Source organism: Vitis riparia, chromosome 1, assembly GCF_004353265.1.
Source record: "Vitis riparia cultivar Riparia Gloire de Montpellier isolate 1030 chromosome 1, EGFV_Vit.rip_1.0, whole genome shotgun sequence".
NCBI classification, from domain to species: Eukaryota; Viridiplantae; Streptophyta; class Magnoliopsida; order Vitales; family Vitaceae; genus Vitis; species Vitis riparia.
In genome coordinates this window covers 2,289,923-2,304,276 of record NC_048431.1, presented here as the reverse complement: position 1 = coordinate 2,304,276, position 14,354 = coordinate 2,289,923, and the positions used below count along the sequence as shown (strand labels likewise).

At 32.0% G+C, this 14,354-nt stretch overlaps 2 protein-coding genes across 3 annotated transcripts; one reads left to right on the top strand and one right to left on the bottom strand.

The window, feature by feature from the left end:
- Window positions 1-5,955, bottom strand: LOC117932142 (5'-deoxynucleotidase HDDC2-like). 2 transcript variants are annotated; one of them, XM_034853263.1, is made up of 8 exons: window positions 5,629-5,955; window positions 5,093-5,211; window positions 3,501-3,538; window positions 1,583-1,720; window positions 1,411-1,490; window positions 960-996; window positions 454-504; window positions 1-337 (listed from the first exon to the last, which is right to left on the bottom strand). In XM_034853263.1, exons 1-8 carry the CDS (start codon window positions 5,911-5,913, stop codon window positions 252-254), a joined length of 834 nt encoding a protein of 277 aa, XP_034709154.1. In that variant the 5' UTR covers window positions 5,914-5,955; the 3' UTR covers window positions 1-251. The 2 variants fall into 2 exon arrangements, with proteins under 2 accessions (XP_034709154.1, XP_034709229.1); XM_034853338.1 differs by having other exon boundaries at window positions 1,583-1,693.
- A 5,022-nt stretch (window positions 5,956-10,977) lies between these two features.
- On the top strand, window positions 10,978-12,128 carry LOC117932577. Its single transcript, XM_034853886.1, has 3 exons — window positions 10,978-11,106; window positions 11,285-11,515; window positions 11,798-12,128. Exons 1-3 carry the CDS (start codon window positions 11,001-11,003, stop codon window positions 11,911-11,913), a joined length of 453 nt encoding a protein of 150 aa, XP_034709777.1. The 5' UTR covers window positions 10,978-11,000; the 3' UTR covers window positions 11,914-12,128.
- Window positions 12,129-14,354: the final 2,226 nt, after the last annotated feature.

Genomic DNA, 14,354 nt, shown 5'->3' with positions numbered 1-14,354 from the left:
CCGAGATGGGGAGGGATGGGGCTGAGTGCTCCGATTTCAAAGTTCTGACAGTTTCAGTAGTTTGGTTGCTGATCATAGAACTGTGTTTCAATTGCTTTGGAGTGCAAGTCCAATTATTCATTCTCCCATATTCCAGGACAAAAAGAGGTGAATAAGGAGGACATTATCTCGTTAGAGGAGAATGCTACATGATTTAGCTTCAAAAAGACATCTTGGCTTTGCTGAACGAAAACTGTGATTGAGCCAGAGGATCAGTTTGGGCAGTTTCCCAACCATGAATTTCTCCTTGAAGTGATCTCAGCTGCCCAACTTTTTCCTATTTCAGTCTGAAATTTTCCTGCAAATCAAAAAGGGGAATTCAAATTGAACAATTTGATGGTTACTGAGGTAAATTGGCATAATTCATCAATTTGCATATATACCCTGCTTCTATTTAAGAAATTATCAATTTACCTTCGAGTGAAAGGAAATGTGCATCCAGCACAGCCAGCACCTTACCATGTTCTGCCATAAGTAAATATCAAATGGGAACAGTCAGATAGCTCCGAGGCGTAATAAATAAGCACAACTTTGTAAGTGTACACAAGTATAGAACTGAAAATATGATATTGGGAATAGAGAATTAACCCCAACATTTATAGTCAAAAAAGTTTCTTGAGCAATAAACTTGTCACCAACCGTTCTCTATTCAGGAGGCAGAATATTTTGATTGAAGTGCAGAAAAAAAAAAAAGAAAAAAGGGAAAACCAATAGCAAATACTTCGATGACCCAAGGAAGGAAGAAAGTCATTACAACTGTATATATTCATATATAACAGAATTGCCATAAATTTGCACCAGAAATTAGGAACAAAGTCTTAAGAAAGAAATAATATGACTATAATCCAGAATTTTAAAAAATTGAATGATACTGGGTGACTATCCAAAGCTCATACATAATTTCATGACCAACAACTTACCCATTTCATATTCTAGTGCTTGCAAAATCGGTTCAACCTGGATGAACATGAAAACTGGTGAGAGACATGTATAACCTTCTTTTACAATTTGTGTATGTTTATGTTGTGTCCACATATGTTAACCATCTTTCTGAATTTATCTTCTGTTATGTTATGACATCATTGGAAGGAAAATTCCGTAATTAACCATTTTCTAAAAATACTTTCAGATGCATATTATCAAATCTTAACAGAAGCATTCTCTAAGTTTGAGTAAATAAAATCTCAACTCCTAAAGCATAGCATGTCTTGTCAAAGGCAAGAAAATAATGTCAAGTAGTACAACAGAAGAACGCTTTTTTTTTCAATCCAACACCCTCATGTCATTTCTAAGATTTAAAAGTTCATATGATTGCTAATTGGTTAATGTCATAAAATTTAAAACCTTATACAAATGCTAGATGATGCATACTTTTTCAAAATCTTTTACAAGATTAGCCTCCAAGGAAGAGTTATTTTCATACTCCTCCCAAAGTTCTTTGAACTCTTCAACTGCAAGATAATAAAATATCCAATTACTTAGTTTGCTGCCAAAAAAATAATACATTTAACTGTCTTCCACAGTAGCAAGCAAAAGTGAGCACCTGTCATCTGTCCACCAAAAACTTTATGCATTTCCCTCAAAGCCGATTGCTTCCATCTCCTCATTTCTCCTTCAGAGATGTAATGATATGATTTTTTATCTCCAACAATAGCTATCAAAGTCCAAAACGTATCTAAAACTTCAAACCACCACAAAAAAGCATTTTCCTCATATAACAACTCAAGTGCAATAACATTTATTTTTTAGCATTAAAAAAAGAAGTGAATAGAATGTATGACTTGCATCTAGACATGCGTGAGAGGACATCAAAATCATCCAAAATGTAACAGTAGAGAAGGTCTATGAAATCTGGTAGAGATCTTTAAGAAGAAGTATTTATACAAATACCAAAGGAATACCATAGACCCACAACCCTTATTCTTTTGAATGGTGATTCTAATCAAGCTTGCTTTTAAAGTCTCTTGAACATCTTTCTTTGAAGAATCTCAATTAGATTAGTTGTTGTTAGATCCATTCACCTGATAAAAAGTGCGAAAAAGTAAAACAAAATATACCACTAGTCTGCATAATAGAAAATAGGGTAAAAATCTTCCAATTTAAAGGACCTAGTACTATTTTGAACTCTCTTGATGAGTGCCATATAAGCACCTATCCAGAACAAACCCAGGATAGAGCTAATCCTTGAGCAGATACCAAAATATGGGAGGACATGGTTCACTGGATATACAAACATCTTCACCCTAAAAATATTCCTATAAAGACCATCATAGTAACTTTGAGGCTGAAACATCAAATAAGCATTGGAACTTCCAATTTTCATGCAAAAGAACAATTCAAGTTTTTTTTATTGGCTCTATTGTTGGGTTGGGTTTCCCTCTCATGTAGAGGATGACCCATATATGTCAAACCCAACAAAGCCCATATCATATGGGCATTTTTGTCTATTGGTGTAGGGTTTTTTTCGAGAACCCCAAAAAAGGATCCACTTCTTGGAATACAGAAAGTGAAGAGTGCAGTCGATGATTTTGAGAGGAAAAAGAGAGAAGAGTAAGCGAGAAAGAAGAAGAAATTGAAGAGTGTGAAGGAGCCGTTTTCATCCAAAAAATAGATCTCCATGATCTATGGTTCATTTAAGCCGAAACTTGGTCAATTGGTTCATCACTTGTAGCTCTTCATTCTAGACAGTGGGATTGTTGATCAGAGTTGTCTACTTAATCCTATAGCCGCCTAAACAGAATTGGTTGGAAATAGAATCGCTTCAGAGTAGTTTTGATCAATCTTTTTTATCTCTGTTTTGCACCGTTGGATCGTGCTGAAATTTGGACAGTAGCTTCGTCTCTTATGTCTCTTGATTCTGGTCAATTAGATCGTTGATCGGAATAGTCAACTATAAAATATAATCATCTTAACAGAGTAGGGCGGAAAAGGAGAGGAGAACATCTCCGTTGTGTGCAGTCTTCATTAAAGAATGATATCTCTTTGATCCCTGGTCTGATTGAGGTGAAATTTTAATAGAAGGTTCAACACTTGTGGTTTTTCAATCTGAATGGTTGAATCATTGATTGGAGTTTTTTGGATAGATTAGTATACCTGAATAGAACACCGAATTTGTGATCTCTTTATTTCACTCTTTTATTATTTGATGTTTATGTTTGTGAAGCCAAGAAATTTTTTTCTTGATGATCGTTGTTGTTGATGGTCCCTAATTAATGTTGGGACAGATTGTGTACTCTCACTTTGGTTGATAATGAAGCCTGTTTGAGTGGACTCCGGTCCCATGGTTTTTACTCCTCACATTGAAGAGGTTTTCCATGTTAAAAATTTTTCGTGCATGCATGGTTGATTTTAGTTGATAAATATTGTTGTGATATTGTGTTGAACTTTCTTTCAACATCTATAATATGATTTAACATTTTGACCTATAGATGTTGAGTGTTTTAAAAGAATTAAAGACATACCTTCTACAATATCATGCACAATTGCTATCTTAATACACCTGTTTAAATAAAGACAAAAAATTTCAATAAGAATCTAGGTGAAGGTAGTGAATGAAAAATAATATTGACTGTGTACAAATAGCTATCTAACAAAGACACAGAACTGATGCCATGTTTCTGTTTGTGTACTAAAGTTGTGGCTGCATACAAATTGTTATCTAATCTATGGTAGTTTTGAGATATTTAGCATATACATTTGCTTCAGTCTCCTCCCCACACCACCACCCCTCTAGGTTCATATATGAAGCAAAAATCATTTCTTAATAAATCTTGTTTTCTACCATTTTCAATCATTTTCTCATCAACCAAACATGGAGAGTGAGGCCAGATTCTCTATGATTGGCAGCCAAACCTCTTCATATTTGGAAGAGGAGTATTCTGAAGTGAAAAACAAGTGGCATGCATTTCTTTATGGTAAATTTCAGTTCCCATCTTAGATTCATGAATATCATCTCCTGTGTAGAATTCTTCTCAAAACTATCATAAGTTTGACATATATATATATATGTATGTATGCATGTATATGATATTTAATAACACTTTGAATCCTTGTTGTAGGCTAGATACACTGTGAACAAATAGATCAAAGTGAATCTAGCTTATGGATTTGCTTCAGTTTCCTCCCCACACTGGCACATGTCCTATTCAATACATGAAGCGAAAGGAAATGTATTCTGAACTCTCTATGCAAGCTTGGGCCTTCTTCCTTTTATAATTTTCCTTCTTTTTTTTTTTTCTCTCTTTTGATAGGTTCCTTTTATTGTTTTCATTCTTCTATCCTGGTCCAATTAAATGTGCTTTGAGCACTAAATCAAAATACTCTGGTTTAGATATTATTTGGAATCTTGAACACAATTTGTTCAACTCATCAACAAGGATTCATAATAGATAAAATGCAGAAATCTCACAATATGGGTGGGAGAATGCCACAAAGTGATATTTCAGAGAGAAGGAAAGTAACTCTGTTTTTTGCATCTCCTTTTAAAAGATATATATATATATATAGATCTGTACATCAGGAAGTCTCTAGAATTATTGTTAAGACTTAAGCTGGTTATTAATCTTAGTTACAACAGTGTAACCACCTCAGTTATACAAATAACCTTTTTAGTTACTGTCACAATTCTAGAGACTTCCTGATGCACAGATATTGGTTACAACAGTGTAACCACCTCAGTTTTAAAAGTAACCATTTCAGTTACTGTTGCAATTCTAGAGACTTGCTGATATATATATATATATATATGTATATAAGAGTCTTTAGAACTAAGATTAACAACCAGCTTATGTCTTAACTATAATTTATCTCAGATAATAAATGATCGCATTTTGATCTTAGATAATAAATGATCACATCCTTATATAACTGATCTCTTGATAATAAAGTATGCCGAATCACCTAAAGAATCCTCTTTCTTGGCCAGTTTCACTCATAAAACTAAATAAAAGATAAAAGATCATTATCATGATCTTCTAGTTAATACTTAAACAAGCAGAAATATCACCAAAAAAAAAAAAAAAAACAAGCAGTGATACGTTCAAACAAGTCCAACCTTTCCCTGTTCACACCATGAAGGTCACCAGCAGTCATCGCCATGAAACGGTAAATATAATCAGCAATAGACTCCGGATCTTGCAGCCCACGATTGATCCATCCCTTTCTTTCTTTGGTCTAAAAGATAGATAAAAGTGAAATAACAATCGCAATCTTGTAAATGAGGACTCTACGCAAATGCTGATAGAATCAGCAGCTCCCGTCCAACAAGACACTTCCATTGAGATTATAGTTAGGTCATTAGCTCAATACTTGATTCAGCTTAATACTGTTTTGGTTCACATAGTATTACCGGCTTTAAATAAAATGTTTCGATCCAAACAACTTGATAAGTTTCACAATAGTGTGAAATTTGTAATGAACATATGAAACACATTTCGAGATCAAATGCAATCAAGCCAATTCCTAAATCCTCATTTCGTTGATAACAAACAAAATGCATTAAAATAAAATAAACTAAATCAACTATCGTGAATCTCCTCGTTTTCTTTTCCCCGTTTTTCACGATAATGAAACTGAAGGAAACATCCATACCATGAACCGAAGACACAATTCGAGGAAATCAATAGCCGAAGACGACGATGAAGAAGACGAAGAAGAACCGGAAGATCCGATCAAAGCGTCTGGACGATCCAAATTCGCGGATTTCCTAGGTCCGAACCCGGACGCATTAGAAAGGAATGGATCTCCAGAACCGGAGCTGAGCTTCTGAGATAGGATGGAGAGGAGTCTAGGCGGAGCCGGAGCTTTGTGGAAGGTCCGATGGAGGAAAGCGAGGGAAGACTGAGTCGGTAGAGACCAGTTCAGATGAACCGCCATGACTACTGAGCTTCTTGTTTTTTCAAGAAGAGAAAAAGGCAAGTCTGTCTCTCGCTCAACTCTACTTTCAGACAACGAAATTCCAAACGGTCCGCTGTGATTCAACCCCCTTTTATAACAACCAATTCTTTCTTTTCTTTTTATTTATTTATTTATTTCTATCAATTTTGTGTTTGTTTACTTTTACTTATTAAAAAAAAAAGGTGAGATAGTAATAGTAATTTTAGTTTGTTATTATGGAATTATTGATAAAATTTGTGCTACATATTTAGATTGGGTGAGAAAATAGATGGTTCCATTTTTTTTTTCAAATTAATGTAATTTTCAACTATTTTAATCACACATTTTTCTACTGGTTCTTATTTAATTCCTTTATTTTTCATTTTTTTTTGTTAATTTTTTTATTTTTATAATAATATTACGGTGTAAAAAATAAAAATAAAATCGCTAAATCATAATAATTCATACTACCAAGTAGACATAACTAGAAAGGATTAATTTTTTTAAAAAATAATAATAATTACCAATTATATGTCTTTGTGTAATTAATTCAATATAGCATCAAAAGTGCATAAGCAAATAAATTGAACTCCCAAATATCTATTTTATTGAAAGTGTAATAATAGAATAAATTGAAATTTGGATATAACTACTGTTTTTTATTTTATTTTACAAATACATTTGAAGTTGATTGTGTGAGTGGAAAAAAAAGACACAGAAAATCCTATTAGTTGATTTTATTTCATGGTTTAGAGCATTGAAAACTCAAGGTCCTGAAAATTGTTTTTAAAAATAATTTTTTTGGTCTCTAGAATGAAAAATAAATTTCTAAATTGAAAACATATTTGACAAACTTTTGACAAAAAAAAAACAATTTTTTGAGAATGTGTTACTAAAAGAGATATTAAAAAAAAAAAACAAATTTGATGTATTTTTAAATGCTTTTTATAAGGTGTTGTGAACAATAATTAAGAATATAAAAAATACTTATCAAATTTTTGTATTATTGGTAAATGAATAAATTACAATTTTTTGTATGTATAGATTGCTTTTCATATTTGAGTTTTCAAATAGAGTTTTCTTTCTGAAAATAATTACAAATTATTTTTAAGAACCGATTTTGAAAACATCCTAAAGGAAATTTGAAACAAGAAATAGCCTCCCTACCAGTTGGTTGATGGTAATGTAGATTTCTATTCCAAGTCTTAGTTCTATTTGGAGCAAAGGAAATTTGAGTGAAAATATAAGGAAAAAGTTTAACATTAATAAATAATTTGTATATGGTTATTGAAATCTATTTTACTTATTTTTAAAAAATATATATATAATTTTAATTAATTTTATTATATTTGATTTTCTTTCATATTTCTTGTGATAAATCAAAAATGAGATTTTTTTTTTTTTTTTTTAAAGTTATGTTTGATTCTCAAAAGGATCCAGAAAAAAAGAAAAAAAAAGGTAAAACAAAGAAAATATTTTATCATATTTGGACATAATTAGCATGAAAAAAAAGGAAAAAATGATAATTAAAATTAATTAAAATTTTATACACTATCAAATTATTTAATTTTTATATAAAAGAGTTAAAACAAGCAAAATAGGTTTAAGAGGGTATATAATTTTTTTTAGTAAATTTAAATTTGCTTTTTATTTTTTTTCACTTTCCTTTCTTTCTACTTTTTATACTTATTTTCTTTTCTTTTTTATTTTTTCACAAATTTTTTTCAAAACCAAACATAACCCAACAATTTTTTTTGTCCTTTTCATAGTAATTTCCAAAAATCAAATATTACTTTGGGAACCATCCAACATATCAGAGCTCAATTGTCTTGTCCTTTATTGTGACATCAGAAGGTTCATATTTTATTTTACTAGCAAACAAATGACTAGATTTCTAAGTATTTCAATAATGGAGTCCTTTGTTTTTTCCCCAAGTGCTGGAGAAAAACTTTTTAATAGAATGGATGGATTCAAGTTCACCCACTCAGGAAAAAGGAAAGAAACAGATGGAGTTTACATTTGAAATCATATAAAAATGACAATTCACTTGACTTTGGACTCATGTGTGGACTGAAAAATGGAAAGCCGATGAGCACTTGGCAATCAATGAAATCAGTTTGCTACACAACAAGACATACAGACTGACAAGTGAAAACATTATGGAATGGTCAATGGAACCATTCCATTCTGCCCATACATTTTCTCAAATATATTTGAAATAGCTTAAGCAATTTTCTAATATTTATAAATTAAATAATAATCCATGTATCGTTTATAAATTTGTTGTTATGTTTTAAATTTGAATTTGAAGCATTTTTTAAAGAGCATAAATGCTTTCTCATTGTTTTAATTTCTTTTTATATTATAAGATTGAAAAATAAATTAATTAATATATGTATTTTATTTTCTTTATTTTTTATTTTAGAAAATGGAAATTCAAATTAAAAACTAAAAATATTTAATAATTTAAACTTATTTTGAAAGTTTATAGATCTTAATTATGGAAAACTTAGAAGGTAAATATGTGTTCAATTATTTAACTTTTAACTTTTTTCTTTGAAAAACCACTCATAAAGTCTCGCAAAGATTTCATGGATGTAACCACAAAATTAGAGACCATAAAACTATAATCCACCAAATGTGAAGAAGAAATACATAGATTTACAAGATAATTACTATTCTCTGAGACTTATACCCCATAATTTACACTTAATTTTACATTTACGACATATTATCACCATATTCTTTAGTGGACTTCTCAATGCTTTAAAAACATGGGAATCTCTCTCATGAAGTTAGAACTTTTGAGCATTTAGGATTGAATAATGACTTAAAATTTAACTTATTAGATTTAAAATCAATTTAAAAATCATATTTTACCAAAAACCATTGACAAACTTAATAAGAATTTAAAAAATATTCATATTTTAAATTCAAAGAGATTTTGAAATATTTTTCTTTTAAAATTCTTAATTTAAATTATTTTCTAAATTCCTTAAAGATTCGAAAAAATTATTCTTTTTATATTTTCAATTTTGAAATTTTTCCAAATTAATTTTATTTTTTAGAAAGATTTTTCTTTTTAAATTCTTAATTTAAAATTCATTTTCAAATTATTTTTTATCATTTGCAAATATATTTCTTTTTCAATTCTCAATTTAAAATTCTTTCCAAATTAATTTTATTTCTAATTTCTATAAGCGTGCCTTTAGTATCATTATTCACAAATAACTTAACCATTCTTACCTATTTAATTTCAAGTTGACTTTGCAACAACCTTAAATCTCAAAAGAGTGTAAATACACAAAGTTATGAACCAAGATTGATGGACCAAAATTATCAACTTAATCTAAAAAATCTAATGCACTAACATATTCAAACTCAAAATAAAAAAAAAAAATAAATAAACATCATTGGGAAATAAGCTCATGATAAGACACCATTATTTAAGAAAAACATGATATGTTGAGAAAAATGTTTTTGTAGGCATTTAAAATAGGGATAATTGTGTTTTGGACTCAATTGGGCCAAAAAATTAAAATTTGAGTCATAAAAGTTGCATAATTAATGGAAAGAATATGAAATGTAAAGAGACCAATATACCATTCAAAACTATTTTGAGTATTTTCTATCATGGACAAACTTTTTTATCTTAATTTTTTTTAATAATTATTATGAAAATTTATTATTTTTAGAAAACTAATTTAAATATATATATATATATATTCTAAAATATATCATTTAAAAAAAATAATTTTGACATATTTTTAGTTATTTTTTACATGCATAATTTTAAATATATGTATTTTCCAAGATGTTTGATTTTTAAATAATAATAATTTTTTTATTTTTTTTAAAATGGTGTATTTTTTTCCAAATCACTAAATTAAATTAAATTTTATTAAGATTTATAAAATGAATAAAATTTAAATTAATATTTTTTTACTTTTTTTTCATAGTCAAAGACCATTTTTTAAAAGATAAAAAATCAATAGCCTTCTTCTCAATTTTCACACTTCCTCTATGTCTTGGGCTTAAATAGTGAACTTATATGAACTAAAACTTAATCTTTGGGTTAACTAGGTCCAAAATATAATTGTTCTTTAAAATACCATTTTATTTGTGAATAAAATTGGAAATGGTAAATAAAGAACATCATTCAAATATGAACTTTTGTTAATCATTTCTATTTGCTCCACTTTTTTATGGATTAAGATTTTAATTATCACATGACCATTTTTGAAACATTATTTTTTGAATGGAAAGGAAACTTGATAGAGAGCCAATTGACTTGGCCGGGTCAATTGCAAGCTTTTGTCTTGTAGATAGGGATTTGTCCCAATCTAGGAAATGGAGTATGAAGCTTCTCCTTTTCCCATCTCTTATGCAATTTAAATTTAAATTCAACAGCCAATATTTTCATTCAAAGAAAATAAGCACATGGTCTGACCCCAAATTTGGGCAAGAGTCAGCGGTCCTACAAACTAAGAATAACATTACTCAATGAGATTCTAATAAATATCTTTCCCATCCCTTTTGTTTTTCTTGATTAAGCTTGATTTAAGCGTTCTTCTTTTTGCATATTTGGGTAGAGTTTGAATGAAAATTAACATCCCAGTTGGATATTTATTTTATTTATCTACTTGTTATTATTATTATATTATTATTTGACGTTAATTTTCATTCAAACTCTAGACTTTGAACATGTTTTGCTGGAGAAGTCATACTGCATTTAATTTAGGGGAAGACTCAGAATTCTACGCAGAAAGAGAAAGGGAAGCTTAAAGAGAGAGAAGAGAAGGGATTAATTTACGTAGCTTCCAATCAAGAAGCTAGCTCTCTGGTGCTTTATATTATTATAATGAAAAAAATGGCCCTTTATTTTTCTTCATTAACCTTAAGTCGAGCTTTCTCCTTTTGAATCTTTGAACTTGCTTGCTCAAGTAGTCACATCTCATTTTAGAGGAAGACTGAGAATTATATACATATAAATATATATATAGAGAGAGAGAAAGGCGCAGGTATTAACGTACGTAGTTAGCTTACAATCAAGAAGCTAGATCTCCGGTGCTGTCTCCGACAATAATATGATGGAAAAGGCTTATTCCCTCTTTCTTTGCGTTCTCTTCATTTCAGTCCTCTTCTTGCCATCCACAGCAGCTGGAAGAGCACTGCTTCAGACAGCTCAAACGGGTATGTATAACTCAATACTCCAAAACCATGATTTGTGATTAAAATTTCTTGTACTTGCTAACAGCCTCAGAAGCCAGCAGTGTTTATGAGGTACTTACCCAATACCCATCCAGTGATGGACCTGCTGGTTTTGGAATATTGGTAAAGAATTTTTTATATGATTCATGTGTTATGGCAGAGGGTGAGGGTGGATACCACGGCGGAAATGGTGGGAGTAAAATTGGCATACACCGCCATCCCTCCAGCCCTGCCTCCTCCAGAACTGGAGCTTCATCTCCCCCCCACGCAACCCCCTCCGGCGGAAATGGTGGGAGTCAAAAGGGAGTAACACCCAGTCACTCCAGCACTGCCCCCTCCAGAACTGGAGTTTCATCTCCTTCGGGACCCATCACCGTCGGGGCTCTTAATCGTGAGTAATTCATCATCCCAATTTTCCAGTTTTGTTGCCAATTCAGTTTAACTCTATCAGCAAATATATGTCAAGTCAAAAACCAATATTTATATTTATTATTATATTAACTCAAATACCTCTGACCTACTATATAGCACGAAAACCCACCCCCGTCGGTAATTCATCATCCCAATTTTCCAGTTTTGTTGCCAATTCAGTTTAACTCTATCTCCAAATATGTCAAGTCAAAAACCAATATTTATATTTATTGTTATATTAACTCAATTAACTCTGACCCAGACTCTACAAACAGCAAAAAAGCTGCTCTGTCATGCGGTCGAGGGAAACGGTACGCTGAATGTATGCCCAGATCGAGTCCAGCTAAATGCGCCTCATATAAACGTAACTGCAAGTGAAGCTTTTGAAGTTGAAGTAAAGTGGAAAATCCAGAACAAGGAAAACAATAGTGATAATTATTCATACTTACGCTCGTGACGTAGTTCACAAAGTAGAATGCCCGCCTTACCAAGAAACTGGTTTCTTGGTGTGTGGAAATTGTATGTTTGATTGGCTAGCTGGTTCTTGTGTTATCTCTCTCTCTCTCTCTCTTCCCTGGGAATTACGGCTATATGGAGACCATAGTAATAATAATAGTTGTATTTTGAATTGTGCACCACTTTTGAGACTCCTTCGGGCAATTACTATTAGACAATGTTATTCATATTTTTATTTACAAAATTAATACAATAATAATTTTTTAAAAAATAAATCAATCAAACAAAAAACAAAAATTTTGGAGAGCAAAAAATGGGAATTCCATAATAAATCACCTGTTTTCTGAAGTTCATTTAGCAAAAAATAAAATCTTTAGAAAAAAGAAAGGTCAAAGTAAGTGGCATGGTTGGGGACCAATCTTGAGTCTCCGACTCTTATTCTAAAACAGGTCACAACTCTTTAACCCAAGAAATGGTTGGTGTGGGCAACTGGAAGTTTCTTTTATTTTTGAATAAAATTGAAAATGGGAAAGGACGTCCTCCTCTGAACTGGTAAAAGGAAAATATTTCTGCTAATCATCTTGATTTGCTTCACTTGTCTATGGACATATATTTTATATTTTTATTATGATATGGTGTTTTGATGGGCCATTTGACAAATATATACTTTTTGGAATCCAACTTTATAAAATCTAAAAATCAACTTTTAATTGAAAAATTATATCTTTTTTATGCACTCTAAGCCGGTTGCATTTTTTATACCGAGATTGCTTTTTTTTTTTTTTTTTTTTCTTTCTTTTTTTCCCTCCCGTACCCACCATCCGCCTCTCCCTCCCGTAAAATCGGCCGGCCGACGTCATCACCGACTGCCACTCACACCTCGTTTGATCCCCAAGAAAATCCATGCAAAACCTCCAAGGAAAACCAAAAAAATTATTATTTAAATTTCATGAACCCTAAATCCACGATTTTTGAGCCAGGCTAAAAAACACAACGGTAGCAATGGCGGAGGAAGCGAAAAAAATCCTCGTTTGATCCCCAAGAAAATCCATCCCCCATTCGATTTCCGAGAAAATTCATCCTCGTTTGATTTCCGAGAAAATCCATGCAAAACCCCCAAGGAAAACCAAAAAAATTGCTTTTTTTTGCTCCCTATGTTTTCGGGATCTGTTCTAGGGGTCTCTTTGCTTTTGTGCCATTGGATTTAAATTTCACGAATCCTAACTCCACGATTTTTGAGTCAAGTTGAAAAACACAACCTTTGCCTGCCAGATTTTTCAGCCTAGATGCTGTTGTGGAAGCTTGGATGTGGTTGTGGAAGAAATATTCGGAGGTGCCAAGGTCAACGCAGCTCCACATCAGTCCATCGCCCGTCGCACCACTGTAACCTTTTTTTTTTTTTTTATCGATAATGGAGACCAAAAGGACAATCTTGGCACAAAAAAGGGGGCCGACTTAGAGTGCACGAAGGCAATATTATTTTCCATATTAAGATCTGATTCTCATATTTCATAAAATTGAGTTTCAAAAACCATATATTTATCAAATGACCCCATCAAAACACAAGTTTCCCTATCTTATTCAAAATTGTATTTCATGCCGGAGCTCCCTAGTCTTCAGTCCTAGTCTTCAACCTCCTTGTAATAATACATGGGGCCAACGACATATATTATTATTGAGTACCCAGCCATCAGAAATCACCACAAAGTTCTCTATGTGCTTATAGCACAGAGCTCTAATCCTCATGTCCTCAAAACGTGCCCCCCCACCCCTCAGGAAGAAGAATCAGATTACAAGTTAGTAGTATGCCACATATCTCAGCCATCCCTCCTTCCCTTCTCGAATTCTTCATCTCCATCTGCCACAATCGTCTTCTTCCTAATGTCATTCCCAGACTGATCATGTTAACTCACATAATCACACCCATCACCTGGTCTTGGTTTTTGTTGCTTCACCATTTCTTTTCAGCAAATTACACAGTCGACATGCTACAAAATGGAGATGAAGAACCCAGCTTAAGCCACTATAAGCCAAAGTTAGGTTGTGAGGAGGGAGAAGAAGAATGTGTTGTCTGTCCATGCAAAATTGAAGGAGGAGAGGAGATTAGAAATTGAGATGTGACCATCTCTTTCACAGAATTTGCCAGGACCGATGGCTTCAATATAAGCACACAACCTGCCCACTATGTCGTGGTCCTCTTGCTCGGTATAGCTTCAAAGTATCGGTTGAATTTGGTACGACTCGGCTGAATCGTATCCACCTCAACAGCTGGCACAAAGATACCAAATACGATATAATGCATAAACTCGACATTGAACCAACAAGAGTTTCTGAGTTAATTTGATTGACTTGATTAGGTCACA